General features: G+C 41.4%; 1 protein-coding gene across 4 annotated transcripts in view; it reads right to left on the bottom strand.

Moving 5' to 3' along the window:
• Nucleotides 1-24,912, bottom strand: part of KCNIP1 (potassium voltage-gated channel interacting protein 1) — a gene marked incomplete at both ends in the record, with an annotated part of 371,848 nt that overhangs the window by 93,726 nt on the left and 253,210 nt on the right. The window contains one exon of one of the 4 annotated variants that reach the window (XM_080353044.1): nt 8,603-8,702. The exons of the other annotated variants lie outside the window; for them this stretch is intronic. Coding sequence (XP_080209170.1) covers nt 8,603-8,702 — 100 coding nt within the window. Of the gene's footprint in view, nt 1-8,602; nt 8,703-24,912 lie in introns of those variants that run through there. 4 annotated transcript variants of the gene reach the window in all.

The following is a 24,912-nucleotide window of genomic DNA, read 5'->3' on the forward strand; positions in this document are numbered from 1 at the left end:
ATTATTATCATCATCCTCTCCTTTGTTGGGTGTTGAGGCAAAGGAAGCTGCCTGGTGTGCACTTGAAGGGACAGTGTACCCATCACTCATAGTCATGAGATACTAATGTACTGTAGCCAAAGAGGCTGTACGTGCTTCTGGCTCCCCAGCCACCATGAACAGTGCTTCAGCATGGCCTAGGGAATCTTTTATAGCTGTGAATGTATCAACATCTCAGAAGTCTTCTCTCAATGAAAACACCAAAGAAATTAAGTGGAAAAGATCCATGAAATACCTATTTTCTTTACAAGAGTTCTAATCTAAATCATGATACAAGGGAATTGGTGGTTGCACAAGCATATTTAAAGCCTCATAAACCAGCATTTCACTAGCCCACATTAAAGCAACTCCTCATGCCCACTTAGTGACAAAGGGGAAAGAACTGTTCAGTTTTCATTAAAAACCAGACAAACAGAGGCTCCACTGGGTATCACAGCTATGTACACAAAACGGCTACTGCAGCCCACCTGCAATTCAACTTGCTTCAAGCTAAGTGGCAATAAATGATTCAAACTGTTTCATAAGAATATAGAGTGGTTTGACCATATCTGTATTAAGTGTGATTTTTAAAAGTTATAGAAAGTCTTTAAAATATTATTTTAAGGGCCAATAAGTTAATCCTACATTGCACCAAAGCTGCCTTTGCCTTTGAGCAAATAACCATGCTTATAAAACCCAGGTGAATGACTGGACTTTATAGGCAGCCTCCTTTCATATGTACACAGATCATTTTCTTGACAAAAAAATTGATCAAACACCACTTCAAAATGCGGGTAGCAATCCTTGATTCAAAGCGAAGAAGCAGCTGTGTGCACACTATGTTTGGAAGTTGTGCAAATGTGCTCACAAAAATCAGGGCCATAATACAGCATTTCCAGCTTTAAGAGAAAACCCTTGTGAAGAACAGCATGGGAATTCTGCATTATTCTTACAACAATTGTGACTGACTGTTTCTTTCCCTGCTTTTGCACAACGTGCTGGCTGGGCTAACTTCTGCCCTGGCATCTCTGTCTAAGCAACAAGAGGAAACATGATCACCCAGGACACCACCAGCAGATGGACTGTTCTGTACCTCCTCACTGGACTGAAACACCTCCTGGGATATGGAGGTCTGAAAAATGAAGAAAATAGCCTTGGAATTGTGTATAAAAAGAAGCCTGGACAAACGAGACAAAAAGGACACTGCCCAGGAGCCTTCAGGCTCCATCTGGCATTGCTGACAACTGCTCGGGCTAAGGAGGGCGGGCTGCGGAACAAGCCTGGGTGTTTAACTAGAGACAGTCATACCAGCCCCGTGCCATCATTAACCTGGGTCTCTAATTGACATGCTCTGCAGGTGGATACTATGTTTCTGAGAGAGACAGCTATTTACTGATTCCCTCAGTGGAGAAGACTTTGTAAGGAACTGAACTAAACCCTTCCAGCTAAAGGACCCAAAGGCAGAAAGAACAGTGCTAGTGCCCAGTGCTCTTGGACCTTCCCCAGAACATCTCAATCCAGCTGCACCCTGTGCCCGCTGTAGGTCTCAGCCACACACAGTTGTTACGGTAGCACAAAAAGGACCATGATCATGGTACGAGACTCACCATGCAGATTCCCAAGATAAAGCATTGAGTTTTATTGTTGCCTTTCGGGAAGAAAGGAGGAAAGAACATTCAGTACTGACTAAAATGCCTGCTTGCTGTTTGTACTGCTGAGATGTATTTGGGTTTGTCTCGTTACATTTAGCCTTCAGCTACAACTCCCGCTTTGGTCTCCTCCAATACATGGAGCAGGCTGGCCCCACTGACACCTCTTCTCCCTCCACGCTCCGAGCTGCCTGACGAGATGCCAGACACATCTAGATGATGTGTAAGAAACAGACCTTATCTCTCCCAAAAAGTCAGTCCCACTCCTATCAGAATTATCGGGTTGTCTCACCCTCCTTGCTCATGTCCTTTAACTAGGATGCTCGGTAAACTGAAATAGCAGCTCAAATATACACAGGCTGTCTGTCAGAATAAAATAACCTTATTGCTTGATATAGAGGAAGATCAGGAATGACTGCAGTTTGCCAGTGAGGGAAATCAATTTCACTTAGCCACCGTGACACAAGACAACACTGAAAAATGCACACAGAAGACAAAATTTTTGGTTTTAGAAGTTTTCTTATGTAGTACTAGGAGTCAGGGAAAAACTATTGTTTCCCCTCCTGCTCTATCTGAAGTGGACAGTCCTCCCCACCTGAGAGGAGGTACAATTTTCTGCCCTAACATGCTCTGCTGCCTTCATCTTGACAGCTTATTAGGATTTATACACATTATATTTGTTACTTTCTACATCTGAAGGAAGTGCCTATGCCTGAGGAGTACAGTGAATATGAGAAAAGTGCAGCTGTATGTTTACCTGGAAAGCATCAAGCACTTTCATTGGAAAGATTTTTCAGGTGTAGGTGATAAGCAAGAGATGTAAGATATCCAGCTGATACTACAAACCAAGCATGATGTACGATTACTGGAAAGAAGTTAGGATCTTGTTTCTGCATTACACCCACCAAGTCTCCTGTGACGATCTCTCAGCCAGCTTCTAAGGAGTGAATTAGATGATCACTAGATGAGTCTGTCACTGGTGGCAGGGAGAAGAGAGACGTTTGTTACGTGCACAGCAGTACACTGCACACACTGTTAGCAGATTCTTAGGGTTTGAAGTCTACTGATTTAGTACCTTTCCATATAAAAGGTCCAAGTATTTTATGGTCAAGGTTAAGCTTGGAGGAAACCGAACCTGTTCATTACTTTTAACTCCATTTTACACATGAATAAATTGAGTATGGAGAGAAAACGAAATTCTGTCAGGCTAAGCATCATCTTGGAGAAGTGAGGAAAACCTCTGACACATTCCTGTCATGGTTAGGGTGTAGAAAACTAAGGCAGAAAGTAGCAAATTGGCTTATTTCTGTTCAGGAGGCCCCTGTCATTTAGTTATGCTGCGCTCACGAACAGTGGTACGGTCCCGTCAGCTTACACAAGTGCACACAGGTGATGAGCAGGCCAGAGCTCCTCTGCAGATATGGATGCTTTCTACAGATTTCATCAGCCACTCAGAAAGCCAAGAATGTGCAACAGGTAGAAATCTCAAAGCTGGAACAGAACACTGAGTACTCACTACAAACAGCTCATACTGAGTCTACAGCTGAAGCATACACCCCCAGTATTGTCATTAATGATACCATGTAACCATAGAATCATCAAATGTCCTGAGCTGGAAGGGACCTACAAGGATCGAGTAAAACTCCTGTCCCTGCATAGAACACCCCACCCCACAGGTCACACCATGAGGATGTTGTCCAGTCTCTTGAACACTGTCAGGTTGGGGCTGTGACACCTCCCTGGGGAGCCTGTTCAGTGTCCAGCACCTCTGGGTGAAGAACCTTTTCCTCATGTCCAGCTGACCCTGATCTGGCACATGTTCCTGTCATTCCCTCTTTAGTGACCAACAGCAGAACCCGAGAAGAGACCAGCACCTGTCCCTCCTCCTCCCCTTGTGAGGAAGCTGTAGACCATGATGAGCTCTCTCCTCAGTCTCTTCTTCTCCAGGCTGAACAAACCAACTGACTTTAGCTGCTCCTCATACAGTTTCCACTCCAAACCCTTCACCAGCTTCGTACCCTCTTCTGGACACTCTCTAGCAGCTTAATATCTTTTTCATACTGTGGTGCTCAGAACTGCACATGGTGCTCCAGGTGAGGCCACCAGGTGAATACCACTGAAACTGCCCATTTTTAGATTGTGATAACTTGGTGCAGACCGAAGCAGAGGTGCTGACCCAGGGCTGGAGGCTCTCCTCAAGGCACACTGTGTGATGTGCTGCGGGCGAAGGAGTCAGTGTGCACCAAGTACCAACACCTATAGGAGAGACAGCAAATAACCATGCTGTAACGGCTAGGGTAACACAAAGGAAATATTACAGCTTTGATAACGATTTTCTTTCCACCAGCAAGTGTGTGACAGCTGGCCAGCTGTGTCACCTTTTGCAAGTACAGGCTGTATCTCACAGTTCACAAAGGCAAATACGCATACATATACACAGAATTGTCTTCTTTGTTGTTGCGGAAGATGCTGTTCTGGCTCAGTCTACCCACAGCCAGTCCATACACTTAGGGACAGCCTTCTGAGCTCATTCAGGAGCACTGGCATCATTAATGTTTTTCTGAAGAGGAAGAGCAGTCACAGATGGGCCAGAAAGGGAATTAGCAAAGGAAGAAACCTGAGTGTGGGCACCAGAAAATACAAAATCAGGCCTTTCAATCTATTCTCTGACCTTGTATTTCTAGCAGTTCCCTTGCCTTTTGCTGTGTAAAAGTGCTAGTGCAGTCTGAGACGTCCTGCTCAGGTTCACACATCATCCAGTTACCTCCATGTACAGAGCCACACGTCCTGCAGCAGCATCACTCGTTCCACTGCCTCAAGGGCATCGCTGCTGGCTTTTGTGAAAAACCCTTGTCCAGTGCTCAAGAGCTGCCGAACAGCCAGGCCAGAGGAAGGCAATGTTTGGGAAGTGAGCCAGGACCTAGACTTAAAAAGGCAAGAGGAGGAAAACGAAAAGGAGTCAAGAGATCTGAGGAACAGACAGTTTAAAGTTCAGGATTACATGCTACCGGCTCCCAAAAAGAGGAGAATTATTATACGCGTGTTCAAACCAAACTAAGACTCCAGGGTCCACATGGAGATTTGAACTTTAGTTGTCAAAAGAATCATCTCATCAGTCTGCCTTTCTCCAGAGACCCTCAGCATCCCTTCTCTGCTCCAATACGTGGCAGCTCTTCACTGTGCACTGCAGACACTGGGTCAATGCTCCTATGCAATGTTCACAAGAATACAATTTTCCTAGTATGGCTAAGACAACTCCCACAAAGGGCTAAGAATTTATATATTAAATAATTATTACAAATTATTACAAATAATTACTGCAGTGTTGGTAGGAAGGACAGAATATGCTAGAAACGAAGGCAAAAGACAAATACTGGGAGAATACTGGGTGATATTTTAGATCAGTCAATTCATACGTGGTGCTGATTCTTGGTGCATATTACTCACATTTGGTCCAGACTGGCCTATGGTGAGATTCTTCTGTCTTTAAATAAAGTGGTTTATGAGACTGAACCGTAGCTGAGGGACAATATAAATCAGTCACACCATCAGGTCACTGTACATTCCAGTGGTAGAAGAGATGGGCATTATGCTAAATCAAAAAGGAAATGCAAGTTTGGCTTTTAACAGCCCAAAATATAATTTTAGCTTAATACTCTCTTCTAAGTCATAGCCAGTCCATGAGACTTTGAAGAGGAGCTGTGGCTCCTCATCACTAAGAGATACCAAATCTCCTGTCTCAGGGAAACTGGGAGTTGCTGCCTGGCCTGTCAGGGGGAACTCCACTCCTTCCCTTTGCCCCATGACAAATTTTAGCACCTCGAAAACCACAGGCTGAAGCTGAAAGTCGTTTTCCCCAGGAACATCTAGTTGTTGAGCAGCTGCTACAGAAACTGTTCTACACTGTATTTTAATACAAATGGAGCAGATGGGGAAGGGCATGGAAGGATTTTGGTTTTTCTGAACTTTTGTATATTGTTTAAAAACCAGTTTTGCATACAAACAGAAGCTCAGTTAGGAAAACTCTGAAGTCCTCCACTTGACTCAGTTAGTGACGGGTGGTTTGGGCTAATGCTTTTGCAAAGCAGTTCATGAGTTAAAGTGCTCCCCATAAAGTTTAGACAGAGGTGCTTTCTCAGGAGCACAGAGTCTTCTCAGCTGTCTCTCCTGTCCACATCCCAAAAACGCAGGGTTACGACCAGAAGCCCAGCCAGAGCCAAAAACTCAGATTCGGAGGCTGGCACCTCCTTTTAGTGACAGTGACCTCCAGAAAAGCTGATCCATCACCGGCTGGAAGGCTGCAGAGTTTCAAGAAGTTTAGCCTGTTTCTGCCCATGGCAATTCCGATCCTTTTCCTCCATTTAAAAACATATCGATTCTAGATTTCATAGTTGTAAAAGTCACTTTGAAAGTCTCTATATAGATAGTACTGATGAGTTTAAATAACAATTACAGTGGCTTCAACATGTAGGCAGTATGTCAGCAGTGAATTTCCATGAGCTGCTCAGTAAAAACAAGGTCCAGAACCATTTCAGAAGCTGGACCCACAGCTATGAGTTTTCTAGGGCAAAGGCACCTTCCAGCTATTTCAGCTGCTGTTTGCTAGCACTCCATATGCTGCGCTGGAGATTTAGTATGCATCTTGCTGCTGCTGTATGTATCTGATACCTGTTTTCTATTGGCATAGCAAAGGTGGCCGAAGAAATTTGTTTTCTTGCTAGGATAACTCACACCTGAGGAACTGATATTGGCAGCGTAGGTTCCTATGTAGTATCATACTCTGTAAGTCCTACAGGGTTAAGCAGGGCTACTAACATTAATAGAAATTAATAGCATTTAAAACTTTTTCTCACGAGAATATTAAATAGAATTTCTTCATATAATAACCAGCATGCAAGTGGTAAGAAATAACCTGTTTTAACAGAGACTCAAGAGGCTCTGCTGGAAAATGATGAGTGACAGACTCACTTAAGCCATCACACCATTAAAGCAAAGCAAGCAGCAGACTTCACAAGGACAAGAGGTCATCAAAGTATGTGTAATGCTGTGTGTCCTTATACAGGGGTGGACATTGCAGGAGCAACTGCAATGAAGCCATAATTGTGTACGTGTTCAAACTACTGAGTCTAAATATGTCAACTTCACCCGAAATTCTAACATCTTTTCCCTTTTTCAGTATAATTCACAAAGTAACACCAATCTCCTGCTCAATATTTTGATGTAACTTCATTGGAAAACAGCTATACATATTACAATTCCCTCTGAATTATATAAATATCCCAGACTTTGTCTTTAGTGGTCAGTGGTACCAAATGTGCAATTCCCTCCTTGTGACATGGGTATAGCTCACAAGTATGTGAGGAGACGGGGCACCGGGAAGATGCAGTTACCCAAGCCCAAGTGCTTTCTCCTTCTTCAATGCATTCAGGCAGACAACAACAAGATTCCAAAAAAACCCAGGTGCTCAGACAGTCAGTTCATAATGGACCTTGCTAGAGCTGGAGACGGGACTGCAGACAGGAAATTAACTGCACATCAGGTACCACGTAACACTTTTCTATAAGAGGAGCAGAGATTTCTGAAAGCTCACAAAAGCCAGAATAAATGCATTTTTATGCTGGTGTTCTGTCCTGCTTGCACAATTGATCATTTTGATAGACCTTGCAAAGCTAGAGCTAGTCCATAAAGCAATTGCTAAACAATCTGTATGACTGCCCTAGCTTCAAAAGGCTGTGCAACAATTATCACCAGGCACCTCTGAATTAATCCAAATATATTTTAGAAGCTGAGAAAAATACTCAGAGCATCAGAAAGTAGGAGAAACAGGCACATGCATGAGAACTAAAATAAAGCAAGCAACCAACAAACCAAAAGTTTCATAACTTCTTTCCTCCTGTAAAGTACTCACTGCTGGTCTCCAAGGTTCTTTGAACCCCGTATTAAATGTTGTCAAGTAATTAATACGAGGCAAGCAACCTTGCTTTTTCCAGATTGTCGTGAGCTCTGAAGCAGAAAGGAATAATTGTTCGGCATCTGTGGGTAGCTGGAGGGTATTTTAATACCTGCGTACCTCGAGCTTTCTGTGAAAAATGACCCTCATGTTTCTATAAAAAGCAGTTGTTCAATGTGTATCATATTCAGAACATTTAGGAACACTGTAAATCTATTCTTCCTATTAAACAGTGAGGCTAGCTGCACAGACATATTTTGAGCTCACTGCCTAAAATTCATCCCTTCTGCCTCTATTTAATATTTCCATGTTTCTACGTGAATGGCATTGTTTATAAAAACAGAAAGGTAACAAGAATTAAAGTATCTTTAGCAGTCAACTCCCTCAGACTATCTTCAACAAACAAGATTTACATTTCAATCGGTAGTGTTTTCCTAATGCATACGTGAGACTAGAGAGCAAGACCAGACAGATTTGTTAAAGATAAATATTTTGAAAGAGAGCTAAACTGGTTACAACAGAAACATTCATCCAAATAAGCTCACTGAGGGGTTTGGATTTTCTCTTAATAACAGCCAATATCTAAAAATAAGCCATGACGCTTCCAGCAATTAGAACAAATTGAGAAGTTACAATGATAAACTTACTAAAATGTAACCCCTTCTTTCATTCAGAGCTTTGGGATGCAGGCTGCAGTTTGTTAAACATACAAATCTGTATTCAAGTTCTCAAAACAATCTTAAGCATAGACAAAAAATTATTTAAGATTATGTCACATTTATTTTCAGAGCTGCAATAAGAACTACAATACTATATTGACATATAAAATACATCTAATTTGCCCAAAGAAAGCATTTAAAGTTATTTCAGCTACTATTCAGCTCCTCTGATAGTCGAACGCTGCACATGCACGTACAGATTAAAGTCTAATGCTCTGCAGCAAATGGCTTCAGAATAAAATATCTTTTATTTCTTAACATCCTACCTTCATAATTGCCTTCTAGGAGTCCCAGGTGCTCTAGTGCCTTCACAAATCCAACAATTATCACCAGTACAACAATCATTTCAAGTCCCTCCAAGTTCATCTTGAAAAATTATTCAGGTAAAAGCATCTTTTCTTAAAGAGCGTCCTGACTTCAGAGTTAGACTTTAATTAAAAAGCCCTCCTAGTCCAAGACATGCCACGGAACGAGATAAATACAATGCTAAAGAAGCCCAGCATATTCCCACCATAAAACATTTCCATTGACAGCAAGATGAACACAGGAATGTAAGGAAGTCAAATCTTACCATGTCTGCATCACTTGCCTGCATGGATACAGATGTTTCAGTCTCTAAGGCAACAGAATATACAGTAACCACTTTGTTTAGCATTTCCTCTCAGCCACAGCCAAAATTCACCAAATCTGTCTGAATTCTAGTAAAATTAGATGTTCTTTTTTCACACTGAATTACAGTTTATAGACAGATCCCACAGTTTAACAACACAGAAGAAAAAACAGTCTTTGCTTGATACTAAGGTAAACTTCAGAAAACTCAAAGCAAAATAATTTCATTTAGAAGGTGACCTATTGCTGTATTTCCCTATCAAGTGAAATACAATTACGGAAGGTTAATAACATGTTTGAGTATCTTGTTTTCCCACACTGCACCCCCATTTTACATCAAATCCAGGAATCTAGTAAAATATTAAATATGGTAAGAAGAGACTTGTTAGAGGGAAATCAGTTTGAAAGTTGGAGGGATATGCGAGAAACAAAAACCTTTCCCTTTGCTGCGCAGCCCTGGGGCTCCGTGCAGATGGTGGAACATCTGCCCTTGGTGTGGGTCACCTCCTGCTCCCCGGGCTGCTTCCAGACGAGGAAAGGCAAGAAATGGCATCAAGGACACAGGATGCCATGGCCACAACTGCTCTGCCTCAGGAAGCACTTTTCCAGGCACTCAGAAAAATTGGAGTTGTTTCTAAGTCATTGTTCCTGACAGGAACAGATTCTCTAAAGCAACTTATTCTCACCTGAGAACCTTAATCACAAACGTCAACGAGCACTTCTCTGCCCTTTCCACTTCCCTTCTACTCGGCCCTCCACATGAGCAGTTTCAGACATGCACAAAATTACCAAAAAACCCCCAAAACAACCAACCACACACAAAACCACCACAACCAACTATCCAAAAAACCCCAGAAGCAAACAAACAAACAAGAAAAGACAAACAAAACAACAAGCAAACAAAACCAACACCAAAAAAACCTTTTGAAAATCTGGCCACTTGTTCTGGTAACTTTGATTGTTTGCCCTGCAATGGCTGCCACTTCTGTGCACAAAGTCACCTACCACACTCCTTCGTTTAACTCATTTTGGGATAGTCTGATTCTGAAAGCTCGTTCTCTCTAAGTATATCTATCTAAAAGTCTAAGCTTATGTTAATATTGTAACTATTATAATATTAAATTAATAATACACATTAAAGACTGAAATCTGACTCACTGTTTTCAGTTACTGTTTTTTAACCATATGTGTTCTTCTATCTTTACCTGATGTTTTATGTTAATGTCTCCCAGGATATTCTTGTCAAGTTTTTATTAAATACTTACTGATGCTACAAGGACTCGAGTACCTGGAACTATCAAATGGACCCATATTGCTGTATATAGCAGAATCAGTCCCACAGACTCTCTTGAAAGCTGGTAAATGGTTTTACTATTGACTTCAGCACTGCTTTGCTGTGTTGCAGGTTGTGCTAAAGGCCCAAGCAAAGCTGTTTCCCATAGGTATTAATATTTGAGAGGTATCCCTTCATTATCAATATAATTAAATCGTCAGGATGTACAGATTTCCTTAGGTACTCCCATTCAAAAATAAATCTTATACTTTTCTCTTTACTGACAAACCTCATTTGAGGATCTTGTAACTCCTCACCAAATTTCTTATTGAGCCTGAACCCTACTGTGGGGAGCTTAAGAATTTACTGAAGTATCAAATCCAATTACCACAGAAATGAAACCATCTTTGGGATAGCCCAGACATAAGGTGTTATAATTTACAACAATAAATAATGTTTTAGTACAGAAAGCAAAAGAAAGAAACACTACCTGATGGAAATGGACTGGGACAGAGGACAAAAACGAGGAAGTAACTTAAGCTTAATTTTGGTCAATTTTAAAACCTCTGCTCCTACTAAAAGTGACATGAGCTGGGTGATATCAATAGGCATTCAAAATTAGTTTTATTTCTGTTTGCAAAGGGGATTTCTCACAGCCCAGCGCAGCTGTACCACTGTTCTGCTTTGCTGCTACTCTCAGCTGAGCCACCAACACAACCAACTCACAAATGTAGAATTTATTTTTCTTGTCAAAAAATCCATTTTGTGGAAAATAAAACTGTTCCACAGAAAGGGACCTTTTGACAAAAGCAGCATTTCCGGAGCAGCCCGGCTCCTTGACCTGTTGCAGAATCCTCCCTCCCTGCGGGGATTCAAGAGGCAAAGTCCAAGTTCAGCTCTGGCTTGTGCCGAGCAGGGACGTGTCCTCGTTGGTGCCAGAGCTCACACCGGGGAGGGCACCTGCCACCCCCAAAATAGCAAGGGGACCCAATTTTTAAACCTCAGATTACTTCCCAGCTGTTTTCTGGCCAGCCCAAGCCACCAGTAATGGTGTCTTTGGGGAGAGAGGAGAGACAGAGAGAGAAAATGAACGTACTCAAATAGACTCCAATCAAAACTTATTTAGCTTGAGTGAGCCGACAGAACAGAGCTGCAGGCTGCGCATTCCATACTAGTTACTTCCTCAACACAATATATCAGATTTGTAACACGCTCTCAATATAATTTTCAATTCGTCTGTTTTGAGCCTCGGCGATTCACAGTGAAGGAAAACCCTCCTGTTGGCTGAGAAGCACAGGAGTGTTCTGGGAGGTACATACCCAGTTCCCGCTGACTGTGGTATCTGATTATCCGTTCACCTGCCCACAGGCAGTGAAACGTGGGCATCGCTGCCCTGATTCTTCCTCTCTTCTGGGAGGAAGGTGGGTGCCCAGCCAGTGGACAAGTTATCTGGCCAGACTTCCAGGCCATCACAGTGCATGGACAGCAGGAAATCAAACTGTTTATCACTACAATGCACACACAAAATCCTGCATTCCTGAGAGTTCATTATACGTTGACGCTAGCCCTAAGTAACTGCTTAATTAGCAGCTGCCTTGTGGACAGTTTTCTCAGCATGAGATAAAAATTAAGGTGCATGAAGGACAGAACAAAAAGGAGAGAGAAAGAGTAGACAAGTATGGGTAAAATAAAAGCTAAACTACAGACAACTTATCTCTAGACAGTCTGTGGGAGATGCTCACATAAGTGATGTTGGATAAATGCTGAACCAGTGCAGATCTGGGCATCCAGATGGGTCTGGCAGGTAAGGTGCTGGGTGCAAGGCTGGGGATCCACCAGAATAAATGGCTTGTGCCAGTGTCCTTGCCATGCTTGTGAGAAACATCATCCAGCAAACAGGAGAGATGCCTAAGCTAACTGATGCATCAAACAGCACTAATTGGGAAAGCAATCAGGAGAGCACCAACACTGTTTCTTTTTGTTAATTAAACCTTTCTGTAGAATTACCTTTAAGTACACGTCTAAGGTTTGAGCCCACTGTGCCAGTTCACAGTCCAGGTACACTTTTCCTCTCATTTCCATCTGTCATTTCTCCCCTACACAAACATTCTGTTTTTCTTTAAACTTTGGAAACTAGCCCAAGTCCAAAGAGGAGAAGATGACCGGGCTCATCATCACAACAGCACTCTGATTAGGGCAGCAACCAACAGCAAAGCCCCTGAGATTGTCTTGCTCGATCAAGCCCAACCATTTCTGATGGCCTCCAAATTCCACCTGCCAGCAGCTGAGAGGGCAGCAGATCCCTGCAGAGAGCCCTACAGCACCCACGGGCACCCACCTGGGTGCTGCAGACCTTCCCCCTACTCCCCGATCCTTCCCGTCACACCAGACGTAAAGGGGACAGCACTGCCTGTCACGTGAGAGTGTTTTGCACAGTGTATTTCACAGCTAATTCAGGACAGGGACTCCCAAGCCAGACCATATGCTTCTGCTCCTCAGCTGCTACGTTGCTTCGCTCCTCCAGACAGGAACCAGTCTCTTGTTGCAGCAGACACTCCCTGATCCATCATTTTATTAATAGTATGATTACAGTATAAATATTTCATTCTGTGGTGTGTGTAGGAGGCTTTATTATGCCTCAGTATCTTTGCAGTGTGCATCTTTCTTAAATACAGCACTGTTAAACTTATGGTAAATGTGTCAGTTCCAGCTCATGCAATATTTCCTTTAATGCTCTCAGTATTTTCTCAAATGCTAATAATGTTAAATTCCAGGCCAATTTATTCAGTGAATAAAATCCACACATCCAATAATATAATTCCTTTTTTAATATACTCATACAAAAAGGTGAAGTGAGAATTTAATGCAAATTGGAATTAAATCTCCAAAAAAAGAGCGTTGTCATTTTCTTACTTTATGTGCTGTATAATGGAACAGTACAGTGAGTATTGGTTAGGTGCCCAGGGCAGTATTTTCATATCTCAGTGTTTCACAAATAAACTTTGCCACGCTCTTGTTTGTTTGTTTGGGTTTGGTGGGGTTTTTTTTGTTTGTTTGGGGTTTGGTTTTTCTGTTTGTTTTTTTGTTCCGTTGGTTGGTTTGGTTTGGTTTTAAAGCATCCTAGTCATAGCCTGAATATAGATAGCATCAGCTTTTTTTTTTCAGAGTACTCTGTTCTTAATATAGACACTATCAACAGTGTTCAACGATTTAACCCAGGAACAATTAGCAGTATGAATGCCGAATTACAGTTTTAACATAAGCAACTGCCCCACTTCTGTTTGCTACTCCATCCTAGAAAAGCCCCTGCAAAACACTTGCTGGTTTTCCCAGCCCTCAGGCTCTGCCAGCAGCTCACGCTCTAACGCTTTATTTTTACAGTTCTGATTTCAGCAGCAATGTGGGGCTTTCTCAGTTTAAATAAATGATAAAATACTAAATTAAGACATCTCAGTCAAAGATTTATTTTTCAGGAGAATGCTGAGGAGAAAATCCTGCCTGAGTCACTTAAAATATGATGCTTTGATTATGGTTCAGCAATACCAGTGATCTCCAAAGCAATTACAAGGAACACATTCAATTCCAAACTAACAGTTTACAGCTGTACTAAACTTCTAGTTACAGCATAGTCTGTTTTTTGAAGAGGCTGTTTAAGCCTGACTTAGTAACCAAAGTTCATGTTTCCATACGCGCATTTGCTGGACGCCTGCACCCGCAGCAAAGTCAGCCATGAGCACCAAGAGTTGCTGTGGAAGAAAAAGTCAAGAGGCAGCAGCAGCAACATCACCTAATGCTCAATAATTCACCTTATGAGCCATTGCGGGTGTATCACAGACCCAGGCCACAGGAGGTGGGATGCAGGGTGTGACAAAGTGATTCGGCTGAGGGCACCGAGCCTGCGCTGGCAGAGCCAGCGGCAGAGAACGAGGCTCCCAAATCTCTCTTCAGTGTCCTCCCAACCACACAAGGCCATTCTGCTCCCATGGATTCAGCAAGGAGGACAGATAACACCAGGCATGGAAAGCAGCTGAACCTCCCATGTTAAAACAAATGAACGTGTAAAGGTGACACGAATGCTTCCTTGTGTAAAAACCTGTCATTTCAGATGAAGCGTGAAACTGGGGTTAAGAGAGCCACCACAGGCTTGCATGGCTCTCTGCAAAATACTGCTCATGGATTCCTATTTCCTTCCTGAAGCTTTCGTCTAGTTGGATGCACCACAGTGATGGGGCTTCAGAGAAGCCTCAGGTGAATGACATGGAGAGCGTTCAAGGTACCCAACAGAGCAAATACCGCAACTGTCTTTTCTCTGCTATAAAAAGGAGTCAGAGGGTGCTAATGATATGAGAAAAGTATCCCTATGGTGCAGAGCAGAGGAAACGTAAAGCAAGTTTTCAGAACTTTGGTGCAATTTTAGTTTGAATAATCATCATAACAGCTAACAAGGCTTAAGGACAGGATCTACCAGCAGGAAAAGCCAAAAACATCCAGCATCTGAGCAGGCAGTCACCAGTTTGCGACAAGCAAAACTGTGTTGACTATTCACTGCACAAAACTCCATCCCAACAAAGCACAAGGCTCAAATGTGTTACTGTTGTCATTACAGAAATGTGTGCAAAAACCTGTGAGAAGGATTCCCTTCACCAAAAAAACTGCATGAGGAAAACATGTAACTCCTCTGTTTTTTATGGATACACCATTTTTTTTTTCCTGCTTTTTCACGATTCTAAGAGCAGCTATCATAACTATCTTTAATATACAACAGGAGGGCCAGTGAACCAGGAGCCTGCTCAAACACGAAGAGGCACCACTACATTGAACCAACCCTGCCTCAACCAGCTGTGTACGATATCCAAGAAAGAAAATGTTTTGCCTTTTTTATATTTTAGTCCCAATCTATGGTTATCATACACGAAGTCATTTCAAAACGCTTTGTTGAGGAAAAAAACCTCCTGTCTTAGCACAACACACAGACTTACCAAAACATCAAGATCTATTTTAATCTTTCACTTAATTATGCGACGCTGTCACCCGCGTGGCGTTGTTTTAGAAAATAAGCAGCCCAGTGGCTAAATCCCATATCTGGCTTATACTGGAACGTGCAGCAGCTGTGGGGCCACTGCAGCACTGCCCTGTGTGGGGACATCGCCACATTCTCATCCCAGGTGTGACTTAAAGCCCGGCCATGATGTCTGACCTACAGCTTTTGCCATTAGTTTTTAAAACTGCATGGCAGCATTAGCAGGCCAGTTGCCTTCACTTTCTGAATTCTAATTATGATGAGAAAATAAACCCTCAATATCAATACAAGGTCACATTCAAGATGAAAAATGAGAACTATATTTGAAGGCAAAGTATCTTGTAAACTCTCCCATCATAAATATCAATTTCACCATTAAAAGTAGCAGAACTAGTGCCTGAAGCGAAGGTTCTGACTTGGGCTAAAAATGAAGTATAAATGCAATGTTGTGGCACAGGCACACTTTGAAAGACACAGATATCCCAGTGCATTAAGGTGGTTTTGCATGGAAGTCTCTGCTTCCTTTAGATTCATATCTAATTCTCTTTACATCATTTAGAAATCTTTAGCACTTGAGAAACCCATTGAAAAACCTCCATTACTTCGTACTTTATTGACTCATTTAGTACAGTTGCTGATGTCAAAGGATGGAATCGAGTTACCCACCAACATTACTAATGAGCTGTAAAAGCACTCTGCTATCACTCAGACAGATATTTAACTTAATATATATTCAAAGTATATATTCAACCCTACTACTCAATCGATAGCTTGAAAACAGACATAACTTCAGAATTTTTGTAAGAGAAAACTATGCAAGAAGCTAGCCCATGAAATAAAGCACTTCACAGCAGTGTATAATGGCATAACACTCCATTTCTAGTGGGTAAAAGTGAACAGGTTTAGGGGTGAAAACAGTTCTTTCTTTACCCATGACTGGACGATATCATTACTTAAATCGTGCAAGTTCACACTTCAAACAACTACAGTGAATCTTAATGCAACAGAAACAACACAGAGCAGGGGTATCAACCTCATTTTCACCAGGGCCACATCAGCCTCGCGGTTGCCTTCAAATGGCCGAATGGAATTTTAGGACTGTATAAATGTAACTACTCCTACATTTATACAGCCCTAAAATTCCATTTGGCCCTTTGAACGCAACTGTGAATCCTCTGTGCCCCTGACACAGAGGATTCAAAATTGCCTTCAAGTAGATCAAGATGTATGATTCTTCAAAACTGATAATTAGTTGTACGAAGCACCTGGCATTTAATTAAAGCTTGTCCAAGGTATGGCAGAAGCCCAAAGACTGCTGGAAGCTGTGGGATTCTTATCACAGGACGTCCTGCCTGTCCCAGGGGATGTGGAGGAGCCAATCCGTGCAGTGAGACTGGTATTCTGGACATACTGGTGCTGGGGAAAATAATGAGAGGATCAATCAAATAATGAGAGGATCAACCACTGAGTATCTGAGGATATCTTGGTCCAGCACATCTCACAAAATACATTGCTTTTGGTATCATTTTAAACCAGTACCAAAATCAGGACTGCAAAAATACCGAGAACCACCAACTTGGGTTTGCTTCCAGATCTACTGCAAGTCCCTGGTGATTCAATTTTATCAGAGAATCCAAAATACCACCTCCTTTTTGAAGGAACCAAATCTTCTACTTTATCACTGCTCTCTGAAATAGCAAGTTTAGCCAATATCAAGTCAGAAAACATATTAAAGGCTTAGGAAAGGTTATCTATTAATGGAAGGAAACACTATATTTGTTTTGAAGCAGCATTTTGAAAGATTATCTCACATTCAAAGGCAGTCTGTTACGTTAGCAGATATATTCCTTTTATCATAGCCCCAACTGGAGCATTTAAGAAATGAAGATGCAACGTGCTGCTTGACAAGTAAGACTGTGCAGAAAGTTACCCAGCTGGTCTTATGTGTCGAAATACTCATTTCTCTGACAGCGTTTCCTATTACACTGGCTTAGTTAGAAAATAATTTCAGACTTAGTCAAAACTCAGCACTGACTTTCTCCCTTTCTCTTTTCAGAAATTAGGGCTGTAAATTGAGCTGTGCGGCAGATATGAAGGTATGGCCTTTGCAGCTCAGCAGGTCACACACCGCACGGTAATTGCAGCCCTGTGGCCCAACCGCTCGAAGAGACTCGAGCTGAGCAGCTGATCCTGAACGTCAGCAAGAATGACGGGGTTGTGTCTCCAAGGCTGCTGGAGGTGACTTACAGAGAGAGATTACCAAAATAAATATTTATAACGGCTCAAGAAAAGGTGTTAACTGTCCATTTATATTTAAAGAACATAAATAACAAGGAGGAAGAGGAATTGTTGCAGAGGTTTGCAGGGCATAACTGAAAATAATGGGATGAGTGCCAAAGGAAAGTGCAGGTCTGACCTTGATTTTCATTATATGGGCAAGATTCCCACATGGACCCACAGAATTTCACTTTTGAGTATTCTGAGTTAATGAAGATTTCATGAAATATTCACTGAAATCTGCACTCACTATGAAGAGCATCAACCATGAATATCACTGAGATCATTTGCACGCTGAGAACATTTTCAAAGGGCGGGCTTGTCTCTTGTCCTGTCCCAGCCTGTGCCGGGGCACTTTGAAATACGGACTTGTGCAATGGAGTTGCACTCTCTACTGAAGATGCCTGAACAGAAACCCAGGGAAATGCAAGACCTCGTTCCACGTAACACAAATCAACACACACACCAGTAGTGCGGTGAAAATCTGAATGTGTGGTTTGATCTTTCTTAATACAGACTAGTGGATAACACGGGAGCCCGATAACAGTGACGTCTGATCCCTGTGAACTCCAAATAAAGTTGTGCAAACACGGTCAACAACCATATTTTACAGAGGAGCTGTAGTTGGGTGGACACCTACAAGAAGACAGCAGCCATACAGCTTTTCTTCTGTCTTCAAAATCCCCCACTCCTTCATAGCTTGAATAGTTCTTAACTATTTAATAAGAAAATTCCACTTTCTCCTCCTGAAGCTCCTCAGCTCTTTAGGAGCTAATAACTATCTGGTAGTCCAAGTGCCACTCCCTGGTCTTGCCTGAAGTACTAAGAAGCTGTAAACTCAGATTGAAAATATGCTTTTGAATTTGGTGAAACAAAGTTTAGTACTTCCATTCACTGTGTTTATATTTAACAGACATGTCAAGAAAGAAACTTTCTTGAAGCATGTAGATAAATGCATGAGTCTCACTGACACTTCTCAACTCGGACCAAATACAACAAAACCCAATCACTTTGGGGTAATCATGTCCGACAGATTGGGAGAAAGATATCCAGAAGATCTAGAAAAATGACACGAAATTAGGAAATCATGTTTTGTCACAATAGTTGCATTATAGTGACAACTTATTTAACTGCTAAACTGTTTATGGCTGTAACAAACAAGGAGAGATGAAATATCACAGACCCGTAGAGAAAAAATGGTGAAGATGTGCAATCTGTGGTAAGGGAGGGAGATGGGTACAGCAAGAAACAAGTCACTGATGAGATACAGGAACAATAAAAAACACAACACACTCTGGCCATGGAACAGAACAGATCCATCCTTTCCCAAGGCCCTTCTGCTCAAGAAGAGAAAAAACTGAAATAATTGAACTATGGAGTTAAAGTCAGTTAGGAGCAAGTTGAAAGCAGGAAAAAGCAGCTGATGTTTTACATGCATTACTGGATCTGAACTGAAGAATTTACTTGTGTGAGACTTCACAGCCAGGCTGCCTTACAGCCGTGCTTCCCAGCTGAAAACCACAACGCTTTGCTCGGTGTAGAGTATTCGTCTTTTCACTGTCAAACATTTTCCCAATAGCAAAATATTGCATTTATTGAGAGCAAAGCGTTGGTGATCCAGACACTCATAACAGCTTGAGTTGCAGGAGTGAATGTGTAGCTGCGCTCAGTGTTTTCCATTTCTACAGGAAATAACATTATGACTGAACTAGAAAGCAGATGGGCAGTAATGTGATAGTTTTCAAACACCCCGGATACATATCTGTTGGTTGTACGGATGTTGCCGTTGCTTTGGTGTACAGGAGACAGCAGCACAGCAAATATTTTCTTACATGCAGTGTTTTCCACCTTTCTTGGTAGGGCTAATTTCAGACAACAAAGGTGAAGAAATGCTGAACGAGATCTGAAATATGGGAACCATGTGAAGAAAAAGCTGGATTAGTGAATCTAATGAAATAAGAGACTACCTGATTCTGTATTACTGGGGGTAGTTTACATTCTCCATCAGAAAGGAAGGCACTATCACAAGATGAGTAGTTGGATTTGCATTCTTATTATGTCTCAACATCATGAGAGAAAACTGCTCCAGGAACACAAGGCACCAGCTTCATTCTCCTCAAAAGACCAAAAGCGATGCCGTGAACTAAATATATATTATCCCAATATAGGAAGCCTTTTTGTCCTCAGAAACATCGGTGTAAACCTAGTCCCCTTGTAACAGGATTGAAGTTTTAAAAAATCTAAACTGTGCTTGAGAAGGCCACAGATATTTGCAATTTTACATTGTCACAAGCACCAGAAAAGTGCTTTGGAACAAAACAGATTTGTCTCTGGGTTTAGCAAGAACTGAGCTGTGCCCATGTTCATGATGTGGCACTTAATATATATATATATGCACTAATGAGACATTATTTTAAAAGCCTGTGTACTCCTCAATATATAAATGACCACTGAGCATTCAACCTCCACCTCAGGGAAATGTTTGAAGAGGAGATGGTAAAATGGGCTTCCAATATAAAGCTTCATTTTCTACATAAATTACTTACCAGAAATCTTAAGACATGGTCTGTCTTTCAGACACTTCTTTCCAGAACCATGTTGCAGGCTTCAGAAATAGGTGGATTATTCAGACCCCCTGATGATATACCACTTCCCATCATCAGTACAAGCATCAATACAGACAAACAAACGCAAAATTCTTTCATCAGGAGACGTTGTTGTGGGAAAAGGAACACTGATAAAGTAAAACCGTGCGAGAGAAGAAAAAATCTCCAGAAAAGAAAAAAAATCAAAATAAGCCTTGATTTAATCCCTCCACAGTCTGTTTCACAATAAATTTAAGCCATTTAACTCCAAAGCACTGAGCATCTCTACTCGAGGTGGTAAGTCATTTGGTTGTAGCCAGTTTTGTGTCAGGGGAGATAAGCTTCTTTCTCAGCTTCTGAATTGCAGCAGAAAACCACGAGCAGCCTGAGGTTTCCTCTGGGCTTTTCTTAAAGTTTGTTACTTTTTATTCTGACTTAAGGTTACAGGCTTAGACATTTCCACTGCTGCATTATTGCCCGCACAATGCCCAATGGTACCAGTATGATTTTCCACCTAGAGAGGCCTCATGGAGTTGATCAAGGACTGGAATGGCTGAGTCTGCTTAGAGGAGATTCAAAGCACTTGGTTCTTCAGCATCTTGCATCATATTGGTGCTTTGAAGCCCATGCCTGTCCAATATATAAATCTACAGAAGGAAAAGCATGAAATTCTGACTCTATGACTAAAGCTGAGCAAACAGTTCTATCAATTAAACACAGAAGCCACATTTAATTTCATTCAGAATTGGAGAAGTCTTTATACATGAACGTGAGCACCACCAGTTCCCAAGCCCAAGGGTACTTGCGGAACTGTCGCTACAAAGTGCAGTAAACACAAGCAGGGCTAAAGTACCATTGCTGCTTTATCTGCGCTAGCGAGTATCATTGGACTTCCAGAACTGCAAGGTTTTAAGATGAATAAGTATACTTTTAATCTTACAACCTTTATTTTTTCCCCCTCCAAACAATATTAGCAATTTCTTTTGCAAAAGTGCCCAGCGAGCTCAATCATTAAAAATACTTTTTAGGTCACATCACGCTCACAGAAATGTCTTGGATTGTGCTTTGCCTCATCAAGTAGGCAAGATGGAAACTGAAGGTGCCCCCTGCACGCTGCAAGGCTCCTCTGCTAATCCCAGACGCCAAACAAATAACTTTAAGAATATGTTTGAAAATGAGTTTTAAAATGTGTTATAGCTCTGCAGTCTATTCTCCCAAGAACAGCATAAAGACTCTGAACAAGCAGAATTATTTTCATAAACAAATATAGCCCAGCCTTTATAAATACTTGTTTGATATTAAACACAACAAATCAACTTACTCATTTCTTACCCTAAAATTGCAAATATCTCAAAAGCAGGAATCCATTCCACCCCTTCTCTTTGCTGAATTTCCTTGTTGCTGGTGGCATCCCCAAAACCTGCCTGATCAACAGTCTCATCGCAAGCCTCTCCTCCGACACTTAGCCAAGAGCAATAGGTTCTGACTTGTTCCCTTTCTCTACTAAAACAACGACAAGGAGGATTTCAGCAGCAACATCAAGGTATAAATCACAAACTAAAGACTGTCACAGTAGATTTCAGAGCGCAATACTACAATCAATCCTCCGAGCACAGCCCACCAGGTGAGCTGGAGTAGAAGCTTCCCAGAACAATTCTATTTCCTACGAAGGACTCCCACGTATATGTAATTCCCAATGCTCCTTGTTTCGCAGCCCGCCAAGGTCTAAATCAACAGTGCAGCTCTAGACACCACACACATGAGTTATTACTGACGATAACTGCCAGTCCTAGTCTTCTGGCTTTTAGGACAGTTTTAAGGCAGAATATTTTTCTCTGTATATTACCATTAGCCCGAGGGCAACAAAGGAATACTACTCATTAGGTGAGGCTTACAGAAGAGGTATGCTTTAAAAAATGAAATTCTAAAGTCTGATGAAATCTGCCATAGTGCTGAATTCTGAGATGCGCAGGGTAAACAGTGGCTATATGGAAAGCATTTTTTAAAGCATTAATTTTTAACTTATCTCCCCAAACCTCCAGCACTGTTTCTGCAGCCAATGTAAGGACCATATGACCTGCATATTTATTTTGACATCACTGGATCTGAAGAGGGTTCTTTTTTGTGTATTTCTTTAAACTGAAGCTTCTGTCCAAAATGCTGCTTATAGCCCAGACTACATCAGATGGGTTTTTAAGGCTTTATTTTTGATTTGTCAGTATGCATATTCATATCTAATAACTTTTTATCTGGTTACATCTAAAAACCCTTGACAGAGGCATCTATACATTTCAAACAGAAATGCTGAAATACAAGCCTGCTTTTTATTTCAATGGAATGTGGTATTTTCAGTCAACTCCTCTTTCAATAATAGTTCCAGACTTCCTTAAAATGAGAGAAATACTACAGAGCCTTGTTACACTACAGCATATTTATCCTTCTGATAATGTGCAATGTGCCTGGTTCAAAGTGATGCTTATTGCTTTTAGACGCAATGAATAAAATACAATGAAAAAATACAAGAGCCACTGCAAAACCATAGGTCATTCAGAGATAGAAATATAGCATACATGAATCTAGCAACACATTTTGCTGCCACCTCAAATCTCAGCTTCACTCTAAAAGTGACACACTCACTGACACGGGAAAATACTCCCTTGTTATTTCATCCTCAAAATGGCAGCAGTGGTATAGCTGTAAAGAACATACGGCCCTTTTTCTCAGCTGATAAAAACCATCCTGACATCAGTCAGCAGAAGTGGAAAGGAAAAAAGCTGAGCATAGAAAGTTTCTTAGCACTCGTAAAATTTTGCACTCTGATCTGAATAGTAATTCAAATTGGATAACCCAATGCATAAAATCCAGAGTAGTGCAGAACTAATAAATGAATTTGAGGACAGTGAGTAGCTTTTACAGTGTCCAGCTGAAATATGAAAAAAGCTGTATTTGGAAAGCGAACACTTTTAAGCTTCACAAATAACTGTGAGAGAACGTGCTTTGTGTACCATTTTTGGTATATTGATCATCAACATCTCTCCTGTAATTAGTATTAAAATAGCACTGATCTGAACAGACACCACAACATGGGCATAGAGAAATACTGCAAAAAGGTTTTTGTTACTGGTACATGAATAGGAATCAGAGATCAGGAGAACAGAATCCTTCATAGTATGGACTTCTAAGGCAGCCACAGTTTGATTAACACAGACAACACTTCAAAAGAAAGCCACACTGGAGTTTGACAAGAGGTGGATTTAATTGTTCCTGGAGATAACAGGAGGAGAAAAAGAGGAAGAAAAATTCAAAGGAAATAACTTTCAAGTGTGACACAATAAACACGACACCATCTCAATGGAGTGGGCTCGTTCCAATGCCAGGACGCTTGCAAGGGTGAGAGCAGGAGCGGTCCCAGAGCACGGCTCAGGTGGGAAGCCAAGCATGCCAGTCCAACAGCAGCACCTCACTGCCTCACAGCAAGATCCTATTGCCAGGTGATTAATAAAAGATAACCAGTCCTGAGCCATCCACAAAGTAAGCTTTTCAGCATGCGACCTGTTAACTTGGCTCCACTCAAGAGGCAGCACTGAAATTTTTATCTCTGGGAATCAATCATAACTAGAGAACTCTTTTAAATGATCAATGAAAAAAAGATTAGAAAAGGCTGTATTGCCCTTTCAAATATCAGTAATGTGAATATTTAATATTTTCTCCACCCAATCCTGGTTTAAGGATGAACCAGAGAAATAGTAGCCTGTATAATAACTCTCAACAACACATATTCGTTCTGTGGCATTCAGATCTGACATAGAGAGATCGCATTGTGTCTGCATGGCCATATCAATCTGCAGTTATGTTATCTGTTCCATTTTTATTTTAATTAATTTGAAATATTAGAACTCAAAAATAAAGACAACACTCTGACCTTGTTAACAGGCTGGGACAGCTTGAAGAAGGCTTACTTTGTTCTCTTACATTCCCAGTTCAAACACAGCAATCCACACTTACCTGCAAGAAAACAGAATACAAATTTTGGGTTACAGCTCCAAACTTAACAAAAAATCTGTCACTGAGAAGTGAAAATAAATAAACCTTGAAAAATTTCACAGTACTTTGAGTTAAAATAACTTTTTGCAGTTTAATGAATTATTTATTTGACTGTACTTTTTCCCAAGTCCTTAAATAATTAAGATAGCCTTTTTCATACTGATAATTTAATTACAAAAGGTTGCATCGCCAAAGAGCAAAACATCTGTTGACTTCCTTCTTATTGCAAAGTGCTGTTTTGTCTGCTCATGGTCTTGCCCTCCACCCCAGCTTTCCCTTCCCCTGCTGCTTCACAACACAAGTATTGCAGCATTGCTGGAAACAACACTCGAGTGCAAGGATGAGCACACTATGAAAGATGAGTTTGTACCCTTCTAATTGAGCTTTTAAACAGAAGAAAGGTAAGCAGCCACCAGCCACATAGTGATGATCTGCCCCTACAATGGAAGCAGTTGCCTGGACCCCAAACTGTTGGGTGCAGTCAGCTGAGCTTTTATAGCAATGTCCTCACATCAGTCTCCCACCAGTTTTCTTTACAGAAAGAGATTTGGGTGAAAAATGCCCAAGAGAAGTATTTTTACCATTTGCCAAAGCACAGGAAATTAATTAATGGTGGTTTAATAAGCACCGTGGGAAGGGCTGCTCCCACGAGGGGTGGTGGCTGCCATCTCCAGCTCAGAGTGCTCCATGTGGCATGTCCCAGCTCCTCAGCTGAAAACTCCACATTTACATGAAAAGATCCTGAAAGAAAATGACTCCCAGGCTCAG

This window comes from Nesoenas mayeri (genome assembly GCF_963082525.1).
Source record: "Nesoenas mayeri genome assembly, chromosome: 14".
In the NCBI taxonomy this organism is placed as follows: Eukaryota; Metazoa; Chordata; class Aves; order Columbiformes; family Columbidae; genus Nesoenas; species Nesoenas mayeri.